This window comes from Ochlerotatus camptorhynchus, unplaced genomic scaffold (assembly GCF_037179485.1).
Source record: "Ochlerotatus camptorhynchus isolate MF236.1 unplaced genomic scaffold, CSIRO-AGI_Acam_v1.1 ptg000383l, whole genome shotgun sequence".
NCBI classification, from domain to species: Eukaryota; Metazoa; Arthropoda; class Insecta; order Diptera; family Culicidae; genus Ochlerotatus; species Ochlerotatus camptorhynchus.
In genome coordinates, this window is record NW_027040870.1 from 2,727,105 (window position 1) to 2,740,208 (window position 13,104).

Consider the following 13,104-nt stretch of genomic DNA (forward strand, 5'->3'; position numbering starts at 1 on the left):
AGGAGTTTATCATATATGCTCTAATATCCATAAACAGGCTAGTGCGTGCGTGTGAGTGTGAGAATAGTTGTTATAGATCTGTCTTTGTAGATTTACTAGATTTAAGGTTATGCTTATCTTTGTTCATTGATACAGTTGGTGATATTAGATTTGACGTGACCCGTTTGCTAAACAATACCTGTTACTTTAAAACAATGGAGAGTTACAAAATGACAAAATTGATCACGCTTAAATTCTAGAACGACAATGTTTGTTCAACTATTTACAACAAAATATATATATATATCCAAAGCATACCATTGAACTATTTACTTGGCTTACGTATATAGAGGTCCTAACTTGAAACATTTTGTTCTATTTTGATTGTTTTGATAACTTCTCATCTCTTCTGTACACAATAGTTCAAGAAAAATTTGCTTCTTGCAAACGAATGTCAACTGCAACACAAGAAAAGTACGATATTGATAATTTTGTTCAGCTACTCTCTAAAGTACTTATGCGTCTAGATTTTACAAATTGATAAATGTATATTATTCCTGTCCATCGCCGCAGTTCCCTCCAGCACTGGTCGATGATGAAGAAGAACCATTTGCCGCCGATGAATTTCCATTGACAGCATCACCTTGCTGTTCGGTATCCTGCAGCACCGTCGGCAGATAGCCAGTGCCACTGTACGGTGCGGTGAGGAAGCGCTTGGCGTGTGCTTGAGCCTGCAGGAACGAATATCCACGACTGACGGCTGGAGCCCCGAAAGCTCCCGGAGGCATCAACGGGGAAAAGGCAGATTTCACCGAGAAGGGTGGTGACGGGGTGGGGATGCTGCGTTGGAGAAATGGAATAGTGAGTATGTATTTTGAATAATCTCACTGAGAATGAATACTCACTTCATGCTGGAATGAAGGCCATCGTCACCGCACAGCATTGCTTCCATTGCCTGGACAACATCGCCTCGGTAGCGCTGTAACAGTTGTTCCACTTCAGTTCGACGGCGGTTTGGGAATACTCTGTAACGAAGCGAAGCAAAATGGCTGCTATTGAAATTTAAGCTACATTACTAAACGCACTTAGAAAATATCTTCGATTGAGGGAAAACTTTATCCGTTATTTTTAAAAACCATAGTCTAATGTTATGTTAATGTTTGAATAAATCAGAATGACGAAAAAATGCGTATCTTTTGATACGGGCGATTTTTGAAGGCTATAAAGCTTTCTAACTAATAAATCGATGATATTTTCTGAGGGTGTATTTTTTGATTGATTTATGTAACGATAATTGAGTGGATAGAATATTGCTGTCTCTGGCAAACTAGTTCAGGTGTACAAGACCTTTTGAATGGCTCTATGATTCTATGGTATTTTTTTTTATATACGCTCTTGGGTCATTCGTGACTTGTTCGGGGTGAGATTTGAACTTGTTACTTTGGTGTGAGAGGTGCTTTTTCGCAACTGTACAAAGTTTAAAGACAGCTTTTGGAAAATTTTCGCTGAAAATGACTACTTAACGTTATAACGTCACTTCTGATCAAAATGACGTCTGATACAAAATTGTTTAAAAAATTAAAGTGATTTTGGGAAAAATATACACGGTTGTTTTTTTTTTTTGTAGTTTTGATCAAATATCTTTAAAGTGTACATCACAGGTGTTAGGCGAACTTGAGAAATGTAGAAACCTTGAGGGATATTGTGCAAATTTTAAGAAGTTCTATGCACCTCAGCAAAGCTAGATCTAGAAATCTTTGGGGAATTTCAGATCTTAAGACCAGTTCCCATGAATTTAGTTCAGAGTTTTTGGGGCAGTTTAAATATGTATAATCGTAAATTTAGAAAAAAATTAAAACCCATAAGATGTTCCAAGAATTGAAGGGAATAACAGAGACCATCAAATAATTTATGAAAACTTCAGAAATATTTCAGGAACTTCACAGAAGTCCAAAGAATTTCAGGGAAATTTATTTTCAATAGAATTGAGAGCTTTAGAGAAGCTTACAGAACATCAAGACAGATCAGACATAATTTCAAGGAAATAGTAGAAACCTTAAAGAAGTTCCGGAAACCTCAGGAAAGCTCCGATAGAATTTCTGGAAAGTGATAAAAAGTATATGAACATTCGGAAAACGTGAGAGTATTTTAAGGATGTTATATCATGGAGATTTCAAGTACTTTAAAAAATGCAAAAATTTAGCTAAGTTGATTAGAGAATATCAACGAAGTTCCATTAGTTAAATAAAAGCGATAAATATCTTCAAGAAATTCCAGAGAACTTAGAATTTAGATAGTTTCATAATATTTAGCGAAGTTCCGAGTACTTCGAGGACGATCAAAGAGCTTCAGAATAATACCATTAACTTAAACAAATTTGCAGCGACTTACAAGGAATTTCGTGGAATTATGGGGTATTCAAAGAATTTTATGATTGATCCAAAAACGTCAGGGAATTTTGAATATATATCAGAAAATTTGCCGGATTAATAAACAAATTAAGAAAACTTCAGGAAGCGTAGATAAGTTCAGGGAAAATAAGTAAGCGTTTATAATGGTTGGAATAGTTAAGGAAAATTGTCAAAACTTCAAGACAAATCAGTTAATTTCAGTAAAGTTTCAGGTTCTTAAAATATACTGATCAATTCAGGCCTGTCTAGAGAACTTTAAAGAAATTCAATAATCGTTTGGGTAGTTTTTAAAACATCAGGAAAGTCTAGACTATTGAAGAAGTTTTAAATTAGTGTTGATAATTTAATGGAAGTTTCATGAAATTCACAAAAGTCATGAAATCTTCAGTGAAAATCATGAAAATATATTTATTATTTCGCTCTTATTCCAAGAAAATTGAGGGAGCACAAAAGTTCCAGAAATTTAGAAAAACTCCGAAAACTTCACAGAAGGACAGTGGTCTTCAGAAGCATTTGTAGAACTTCATAGAAATCTATGGAGCCTAAGGGGAGATCCGCAAACTGCAGGCAGCGCAGTACAACAAATTTCATGAAAACTGCAAAAACGTTAGAGCAGTTTTGAGAATTTCAGAAAAGAATAGAGAACCTCAGAGCAGTCATATAAAGTTTCAAGAAGTACAGACAACTTCAGCGAATTATTAAACCTTTAGAAGAAATTCACGATCGTTAAAAAAATTAAGGAAATTTTAGGAAGTCCTATTAAGTTCAGGGAAGTTTAAGAATTTGATGAGTCGTATTGAGAGAATCAGGCTAGTTTCTCAAACTACAAAAGAACTTCAAGGCAGTTTCATTAACTTCAGGAAGCCAGCGCCGGTGGTGTAGTGGCAAGCGTGACTGCTTTCTAACCCCAGTGGGTCTGGGTTCAATCCCAGACTAGGTCGGTAGGATTTTTCTGAGGCATAAAAATCTCCGGTCAGTAAGTAAAGCCGATGGTCCCGGCCCATGCATGCTGAATGGGTGCGTTATCCTACGCAGGTGTGGAAGCTGCCTTCCTGCACATTCGATTGCCGTCAATAGATGGCAATCGATGTCCGTCGGCGATTGGCAGTAGATTGCGGAACCGACGTTAAATAATGGAAAGAAGAAGATTAACTTCAGGAAAAATTTGGGAAATTCTGAAGACCTCAGAATAGTCCATTCCATATTCAATAGAAAATTTCGATGAAGCTATCCTCGGAATTCAATTTTCTTTTAGTTTTCTTCGGTAATACCTTGAAATTCTCCACAATAAGACACCCTTTGGAAAGATTATCAGAATATTCATTGAATTCATTTCAGATTTCCTTTTGAATCGCTCTCTTTCCCTTGGAATTCTACTCACATTGAAAGTCTCCTAAGAATTTATTGGCATTTCTCCTCACAAATTCCTTAGATTTCTTCTCATAATTTGTTTGGAAATTCTCCTGAGTTCATTTTCCGAATTCCATGGAAGATGTCCTGGAGTTATTCTCAGATTTAATTGTAATCCTCCTTTTATTATTTCCGAAATAATTCCAAGAATTTATGCTCCGAATTTTTTTCTCTCACAAATTTTATGAAATTATCCGCAGAATGCTTTTGGAATTTTACTTTGAAGTTCACAGGAGTTGTGCTCCTCCGAAATTTCTTAGAGTTTTCATTAAAATTTACTTTTTATTCAATTCAGGTTTACTTTTTAGTCACTATTTTTACATCTATAAGTCACTTCTTATTTCTTCAACATGGTCACTAAAATCACTTTTTTTTGACAGCAGTGATTACTACCAACCCTGCGACTGAGGAAAAGGAGGCCCCAAGCATAGACACTTGAAAATTGACAAAAATCGTTGAGCATCAACTGTGATATTTTTAAATTTCTTGTTAACTAGCTTTTTTTAGCATTGAAAAATAAGATATCCTTTTTCAATATTTGAGTTTTTAACCGTGTATATTTTTCCCAGACGCCATTTTGATCAGAAGTGACGTTTATGTGCTACAACTGAAAAATTACGATGATAACATTTTAGAAAAAAAATCAGCATCCAAAATGTCAATTTTTTGTAGAAATGTGAATGAATGTCCATAACACACAATTATGCAGTTTTATCCAATCGGAGAAGGACGAGTTTTACCGATTAGTCATCTGGTGTGGAACCAGGCTTGAAAAAATCACCATCATTCCTTATGAAATGAATGTATCATCCATAGTGAACTTTGATGAATTTTAGTGATTTTTTTTTTCAGCCCTGCGTGGAACTGTTCATATGAATTACGTCAAGCATACAAGTAGGGGCTTTCCTTAGCGTAGCCAGGCAGGCTTGATGGAGCCTCACTCGTGAGTTTGAAATGAGCCAAGCGTTGCATTTTTCTGAGGAGTAGAATGCCTACTGCCAAATCATTCCACTGAGCTTCAGAGCTTGTGAGCGAGAGGGGATAAAATGAGAGGTGAGGTTTGTTGCTATTCATGTTCATGTTTTCTATCACACGCTCTTAAGCTGGGTTTAGACAGGGTAAATTTGGGTTTAGACAGCGCAAGTCAATTGATCAAGTCAGTTGAATTCAACTGACTTGAACGAGAATTGAACGTGTAAACCACGCAATTCAACTGACTTGATCAACTCACTTGAATTAAAAAAAATTGAACCAGGCTTAACTTTTCAAGCCAATTGAATTCAACTGAGTTGATCATTTGACTTGCCTAGTCTAAACCCAGCTTTACTCTCACTCTGTGTGTACTCTGAGCTTCTTGCGTCGAACAAAAAAGTCATCCGGAGTCTCGAAAAGCGCACCTCTCGCTGAAGTTCACTCCCACTCTCTCTCGAGGAGTTTTTGCTTACTTAGTCTTCCATATTCCTGCCGCCACTTACTCGAGGTGAGGGCTGGCTAAACTCGCAAGACAAATGTGTTTGAAAACCTTCGGTGAGTTTGAGGAGGTTCAGCAATCCTGTAACCAGGGAAGATATATAAAGATAAATATATATGTATATACAGTGTATCTTTAAATTGATCGTTCAGCTGTATTTAAATTATAGAAAAGCGGCTCTAAAAGCACAAGTTAAAAAGATACGGCTCTGAATGTTTGGCGACATATATTTATCAATTATTGTCTCAGTATTAGGCATATTTGGTTGATTTGACAAAAATTTAGAGCAATTTAAGGAAACAACTTCTTATAATTTTGCTCATTTTTAGTCGTAGTAAGGATCATTCATATGCCACTAATTTTACTAAAATTCGTCCACTAGATAGAAAGTTGAAAATCGAGCGTTTCAATAAATCTAACTTCATACAGGCTCTTCCAAATATATAGCAATAAATCAATAAACATCTGTTCAACCACCAGCCACGATTTAAAAAAAATATCTATTCACCATGTTTAAATAATTGTCATCTAGGGTGTACGATCAATTTTGCAATAAACTGTATACAAATTTAAGCCATTTTTCCCTATTACGTTGTATCCGTTCCAATAACAAACTATTGCGAAATCTTTGAAACATTGTCTTTGTAAAGGCGTAATAAAATTGACCTCACCTCAGCAAAACATCCACCGGTGACCGCGACGGGTTGGGCGAGCCCGCTACGCCCAGCCCATGCTGATACTGCGGTTGTTGGTGATATGGTAAGAAACCTAAATTGCTAGCGGTGTTTCCGCTTCCATTTCCGTGCCCATTATTCACTGGCGAGGAACCACGTTCCGGTGATCCGTTCTGCGCCGTACTATCCTTTTTGAGGCTGAGATTTTCCGGTGCCGCAGAATCATCCGGTGCCGAATCGACATCCAGGTCCGATTCTGGGGAGCTCGGTGGTCCATTGCGGGTGGGGGACAATTTCATCGGAAGGGAGAAGAGACCAGCTTTCAGCCGGGGACTGCTCGGGGATGACTCCGAGCCTGTGTCATGATCTGTTTCCGTCGACAATCGCTGCCGTTTGGATCCTGTGTGCCGAGAAGAGAGAGAATGAAATAAAAGTTAATAAAAAGTTAAGCCATTCAACTGCCGCCCGAGGAAGATGAAGTAGCAATAAAAACGTCATCAGCAGCTAAAACACTTTGTTTCGAAAGTTTGTTGTTTTGTGTTCGTTCCCACCGACTCGAATATTCAAATTGGGTTTTAAATAGTTGAGTCGAGTACCCTTGGTTTGGGTGGTTTCACAATATGGTGAAGACATCACTTTGGCTTGATGTCATTTGTCTATTTTTTTCGCGTTCAAAAATGGTCAATGTTGTCTAATCGCGTCGAGAAAACATTGCCCGAAAAGCAAACACAATAATGCGATAGCTGAATGATTGTTGAAAACAGTGTCCACAAAAATGTCAGACAAATCAATGTCAGGTGTGCGTTGTTGCGGGATTTATAAAAAATAAAATAAAAACACCTAAACGCGTGTCCACATAAATTAGTGTGGGCTGTTCTTGGAAATTAAAATGAAGAGGCAAGAAATCTTTAGCTGAAAGTGTTGACAAACAGCATGGTACAATCAGTTCAGGGAAAAGCTCACCAAGACTAGCAAATGTTATTTTTCTTGAGCTTGCTCATAGGCGGATGAGTCCATTTCTGTGCACCTGTGCCTGATGATGTCAATAAGCGCACCGGCAGGGCTAAAGGTTATGAACCATTGATAGCTTTGAACTTTAACGGCTGACATACGAGTTTAGGATATAAGTTTTATTAACAGGTTTGTTAATCGATAACCGACGATAACGTCTAAATATTCACCATTGCAGGCGTTAACGCTGACATGTGTTTATTAATTATGATGGTTCAGTACTTAGTTCGACTCTTTAAGTTTGAGCAGAAAAATCTGAGATTTAGAGAAAACTAACGATTAGTCTATTTGATGTATTCCTAAATCATTACTTTCTAATGTCGTTTCCGTTTTTGCTACACTGCACCGGTGTAGTGTAAGCAGCAATAAGCGCGAAACATCTAAATCTTAATCCTAGATGCTCGAAAAATCTAACGCTAGCGAATCACTCTACGCAAAGTATTTTACATTTCTAATCGCGAGATATTCACGACCAATACCGAAAATTCACATAAATATCCAACACGTTTTGTGTGAGTGCTGCTCATTACAGGGCTGGTAGTGCTGATGCGATGTAATAGTAGTGACTTTAGTGACTAAAATTACGGAAATAGTGACCAAATAGTGACTTGTAAATAATTTATAAGTAACCATTTATATGGTAACTTAGAAATTGAAATACGTGAAGTGCTTTTGAAGTGATTTGAATAATTTACTTTTGCTTACGTTATACATGATACCTAGCAAATAGTAATTCCCATTTTTTGTATGAGCTTGAATTTGATTTTGCGTTCGAAATCTTTAAAATTTTGATATATCTAGGTTGATAACTTTGATAATTCGCTAAGAACTTTTCACAGAATTTCTTCAGAATGTTCTCAAGAACTTTTTTAGAATAATTTTCCAAATAAACTTTTACAAAAATAATATTGCATTCTTGAAATGTATTGCCAAACAATCAACAAAATTCGTGGAAATAGATTGTTTTCGTAGTTGGAAATGCTTAACATCAAATATCAGAATTAAAGTGGACATTTGATGATGAGGAGATGAAAGTAAAGAGTTGATAGTTCCGTTATAGTAAGACAGTGTGAAATTTGTGTATTGAAAGTAGTAAGCGATAAGGACAATTTTGAGGAAGGTACGAATCGAGTAGAGAATCTGCTTTAGCAAGCTCATCCGTTAATGAGGGATGGTGAGGGGTGTTTCTCCCTGCCACCACTGGCAAAAGGAATGATCACCGATTTGCTCATGTACCTCCGATGTGCGAAAACAGTTCTATCGATTGTTTCACACTCAAGTCGCCATCTGACGTAAACAACTACCCGTTTCGTACCTTCCTCAAAATTGTCCTTGCTCGCTGCCCCTTAGAATTTCCATTCAATTAACCTCAGAAATTTAATCAATTTCTGCTTAGAATAACCTTAGACTGCTCTCCGGCATTCATTCCCCTCAGAATTCCCATAGTATTTCCTCAGAATTCTCAAAACAAAAATCCATCCCAGAATAACTTTGAAACTCTTCTCAGAATTCCTTTGAAATTGAACCCTCAAAATTCGCTTCCATTGGATTTTTTCTCGGAATTTATTTCGAACTCTTTAGAATTCTATTCTATTAACCCCAGAATTCTTTTAGAACTATCCGTACAGACCATTTTTGGAGTTCACGGGATTTTCATGGAATTTTCATCAAAGCTCCCTTAAGCAAAATTTCAGAAATAATGTTGAATTCATATTTAAATTACTATTCGAATCCTCATCCAATCATCATAGAATTCTTCTCAGAACTTTCGTTAAAATCCACCCTCAATTATATTATTTTCAAAATTGTTTCGGAGCTGAATTTTGCGTCTCTAATAATTTAAACAATAACCAAAAGCGACGCTCGTATGTGATAAACCAAGTTTAACTGCAGGGTGTCTCACAATAGGTGTCACTAAAACAAAATTGGATTACAGCAAAACAAATCAACCAAACCATAGCATTTATTTTTCATTTGAAAGATACATGTTATAAAAACAAATCATATTAATTCAATTCAAATCTCTCGCCCTTTTCCTTGATAACTTTGCGCAAACGCTTTGTAAACACATCGCAGCTGGCACGCACGATTTCCTGAGGAATTTGGTCCCAAATATCAACCAAACGTTTCTTGAATCGATCTAAAGTAAGCCCCTTCGTAGGGCCTATTTGCTGAAGCATATAACCCCAAACAAAGAAGTCAAGTGGGTTGAGATCCGGTGAAGATGCAGGCCATTCTTCGCTTGTGATGAAATCGGGCAAATTTTCCGCGCACCATGCTTGTGTCTTCTTTGCCTTGTGAGCTAGAGCTGAGTCTTGCTGGAAACAATATGGAGCATTCCCATACAGCGTTGAAGCATACGGCGCCCCATACCATACCCCATGCCCCATAGCATACGGCGCCCCATAGCATACGGCGCCCCATACCATACGGCGCCCCATACCATGATTTGCGATACATTCTGATAGCGTTCTACAGCTAGTTTATCTCTTGGAATATCGGCAAGAGTTTTACCATAAACACGATCATTTTGTTGGTTATGACTGTCCTGCAGGAGGAAGAGTTTTTCATCCGAAAATAAAATCTCGCAGTCACCGTGCCGAACCAAGAGATTTCTGCTTCTTTGGACCCTGACTTGCTTTTGACGCTCCGTCAATCCGTGCACTCGTTGTTTCTTGCATTCCAGATCATGTCTGAGGAGCCTGTTCATCGAAGCAGGGGACATTTGAAATTGTTTACTCAGTTTACGGCCAGATACAGCCGGATTACGTCTTATTCGCTCCCTCACACATTTGATCTTTTCCTTCGTTCTGGCAGTTCGTTTGGCACCTCCTTTATGTTGAATATGGACATTCCCAGTATCCTTGAACCGTTTCAAGGTACGAAATATAAACCGCTTACTCACTCCGAACTGCTTTAAGTTATTGAATATCTGGCAAGGTCTAAAATTTTTCAAATGCAATTTCACAACTTGCTCGCGTATGGCTTCCATGTTGGCTGATAAATATAAACAACGGAGTCGCTTATTTATCTTCAGCGATAGACTGTCAAAAGGATACACTCAAAATGGTGTAGCCGTCACTGGTCGATCTCGAATAAGTATGCGGCTTAAGCGCCACTCCGTTAAAGGAGACCGCATACCATGTTGAGTTTGCCCGGATGAGACTGCCTCAAGGGCGAGTCCAAGTGTAATCTTCCTAAAAAGAAGAGATCGAGCCAGCTTCACTACCACCGAAATTGATCGGGTAGAAAACCATATTGCTAAAACAGCATAATCTCTCACACCCCGAAATATTTCCCCGAAGCTCACGGTAAGAGATCACACAAACCTAAACGACGTTACACGTCAAGCTTTCCTCATCGGTAGTTCCACTTATTTCCGCCAGAGGTGCAGCTTCAACAAAAGAGGTACGCCACATACAAGTCAAATTCCTACCACGCGGAAGACAACATAATTACCCGGACCCGAAACAACGTGAAGACACTTTCTTCCTTTCATTCAAAAGTTTTAATAGGACTGATCAACGATTTCCACGTGGTTGGACGGATGGTAATTCTACCACAGGTGGCGCTTGACAACCACCAAGCCCCGACAAGCGATGTGGATGCAGATCGCTTTCCACCGGCCAAGGTGACGGTTGCCGGAATCTTTCGCCCCGGGGATGCAGATGATGGCGTTGGAAGAGGATGTAGCCGTCGGCTGTTGAAAATACCATTAAGCACATTGCACAGATTTTCTTTACCGAGCAGCACATTACCTGGTCTAGCTTGTCTTTTGCACATACAAAGTCTAGCCTATGACGCACACTACTTTTAGATTGATAGCTATAACTAAACAATCAACGACGAGAAATTAGAATTCAAGTATAAAGTAAAACCACGTTGCTATACAAAACTATCAAATAACGCGAACAAAAAAAGGACACACTTCCACTGTTATCTGCGGTTCGGACGAAAGTGAGGCGAAACCGTGACCCTCAGATTAGGGAAGGTGACCTCGGCCGAACTTAACGGAAGTTCGATTTTCCCGCGAACTTCTTCGAACTAGATCGGCAATGCGAGAGATTATTCCGATCGCTGGTCCTTCGTTCAATGTCGGGTGTAGCCACAACTCTCTCTTTTCCCAACTTTCCCGAAGATATCACTGGACTCGGCCTTGGGAGAAATTGCACAAGGTCGTGTGGCTTTACTCACGAGATATTCTATTTTTATAGTAAATCGACCAGTGTCGTTTCGCTACTGGCGTAGTTTTTGACGTATGGATTAGATCCATTTCATCCTACTTTAATTATAGCTAATTTGATATTTACAACAATGAGTGACTGGCTGTTTTAATATTTGCAACATGGAGTGACCGTTACAATGGGTATAATCAATTTCACTGTAAAAATAACCCAGTTGAAATAAACCAAGAGTGAAAAAAGGTGACACCTATTCTGAGACACACTGTAGATAGGTAAATCTGACTTAAGATTTAAGCGGAGATGAAGAAATCGGTTCTCAGAGCGCTAAATTTTACATTAGACTTTCGTAGTCTGTACTTTGGTATTCTTCTCTGATATATCTTGGTGTCATCCCTAGAATCCTTTGAAATTCTCTTAAAATTTACTTGGGATTTTTAAAAGTTCTTAATCATCCTTGAAAGACTTTTGAAGATCTATCACAAATAAATCCCTTTGGAAAGTTTCCAAGGTTTACAAATTATTTTCTGGGGAAGGAGGTATATTTTCCCCGATTTTTAATCGAAATTGAAGGCATTTCCTAATAGTTTTCCTGGTGCTCTAAAGTTTTTCGGTTCACTGGTCACCCTATTTATAATTTTCAATTTTTTAACAGATATGTATACTTGGTTAAAACTACTGTAGACTTCCTTAGTGCAAAGTACTCAATTTTAACATTTTGTTGATATTTTTAAATTTCACTCTATTTTAGTAGTGAAAAAGTGATTTTAGTGACTATTTTTAGGGAAATATTGACTTTAGTGACTTTTTGGTGTAAAAAGTGACTTTTTAGTGACTGGCTGCAAAATAGTGACCAAGTCACTAAAAAGTGACCTGCTACCAGCCCTGTCATTAAGACTAGAATCTGTCTAGTTGGCCCACCCCGAAGAAGGTTTTGAAGGGCATATTTTCGAGGCACTTCAAGATTGATTTGCTGCAAAAAGGTTATACGGAAAATCATTGAAAACCATTTGAAATCCTTATTGAAACTACAATAAAAACCATTTGGCATCAATACTTGTGCCATTTGCCTTTGACGCTTGCTAACCGCACTGAAAATAAAGCATTAATCAAGATAAAAAGGGATACATAAATATCATCAGATCTTGCCAAATTCATTGTTCAAGAATGAATCTCATCTAATGTGAAAGACTTACCAAAATTATCAAAGCAGTTCTCATTTTGTGGTCTATTTTTAGGTGACAGATTAAATTTAACGTGAAATGTGCTTCGAAAGACCGAAAAAATAGGTCCGCCTTTGTAAATCGTTGATTTTACTTATTATTTTTAATTTAGAAAACAACGTATAGTTATGTTTTATATTATTAATTGCGTACAGCCGCGATAAGTTAATGATTTTCGGAATCTCTATTACTGCTCATTTATGGATGTATGAGATTGAAGTTACTTTCATGGAAAAACATCATGAAACACGAAGATAGTAAAAAACAAATGTTATAATAGCAATATGACGGTGGCATACAAATTGATTTTCCAGAGGCTAATTGTGAAAAAGCTATTTTGCTTTTTTGAAATCGCTTACAAATACAAAACGTTTTAATTTGACTTTAATTAATTGTATTTATATAAGGCCATTTTGCTTGATCCTATTCCGTTTAGTTTTATGACGGCTTTAATGGTGCCTGGAAAAAGTTAAACGTCAAAATTTGTTTAGATTTCGATAGTTTTATTGCGCGATCATTGCACCGAGCTTATACTCCTACGTTGGATCGACAAGTGGCTTGGCATCCTCGATAAGGGCGACTATCATCCATTGGAAGCAGTTAATCAGGAAGTGTATCTGCATAGCATGGAATAGATGGAAGCTCAATCGTTCCCAATAAGTTTCCCTTTTCCCGGATGCAATGCGAGAAAGTTAATGTGCGCTTGCTTGGATTTTTTGGAACAGTTGACCAATTCGCCGAATG

The 13,104-nt window shown here is 37.7% G+C and overlaps 1 protein-coding gene across 2 annotated transcripts in view; it reads right to left on the reverse strand.

Moving 5' to 3' along the window:
• Nucleotides 1–285: 285 nt before the first annotated feature.
• dmrt99B (doublesex-Mab related 99B) overlaps nucleotides 286–13,104 on the reverse strand; it is a 98,797-nt gene continuing 85,978 nt past the window's right edge. For both annotated transcript variants that reach the window (XM_065233046.1, XM_065233045.1), the window contains exons 5-7: nucleotides 5,943–6,345; nucleotides 885–1,004; nucleotides 286–819 (exon numbers count right to left, since the gene is read on the reverse strand). In XM_065233046.1, coding sequence (XP_065089118.1) covers nucleotides 531–819; nucleotides 885–1,004; nucleotides 5,943–6,345 — 812 coding nt within the window. In that variant the 3' untranslated portion in view covers nucleotides 286–530. The remainder of the gene's footprint in view (nucleotides 820–884; nucleotides 1,005–5,942; nucleotides 6,346–13,104) is intronic.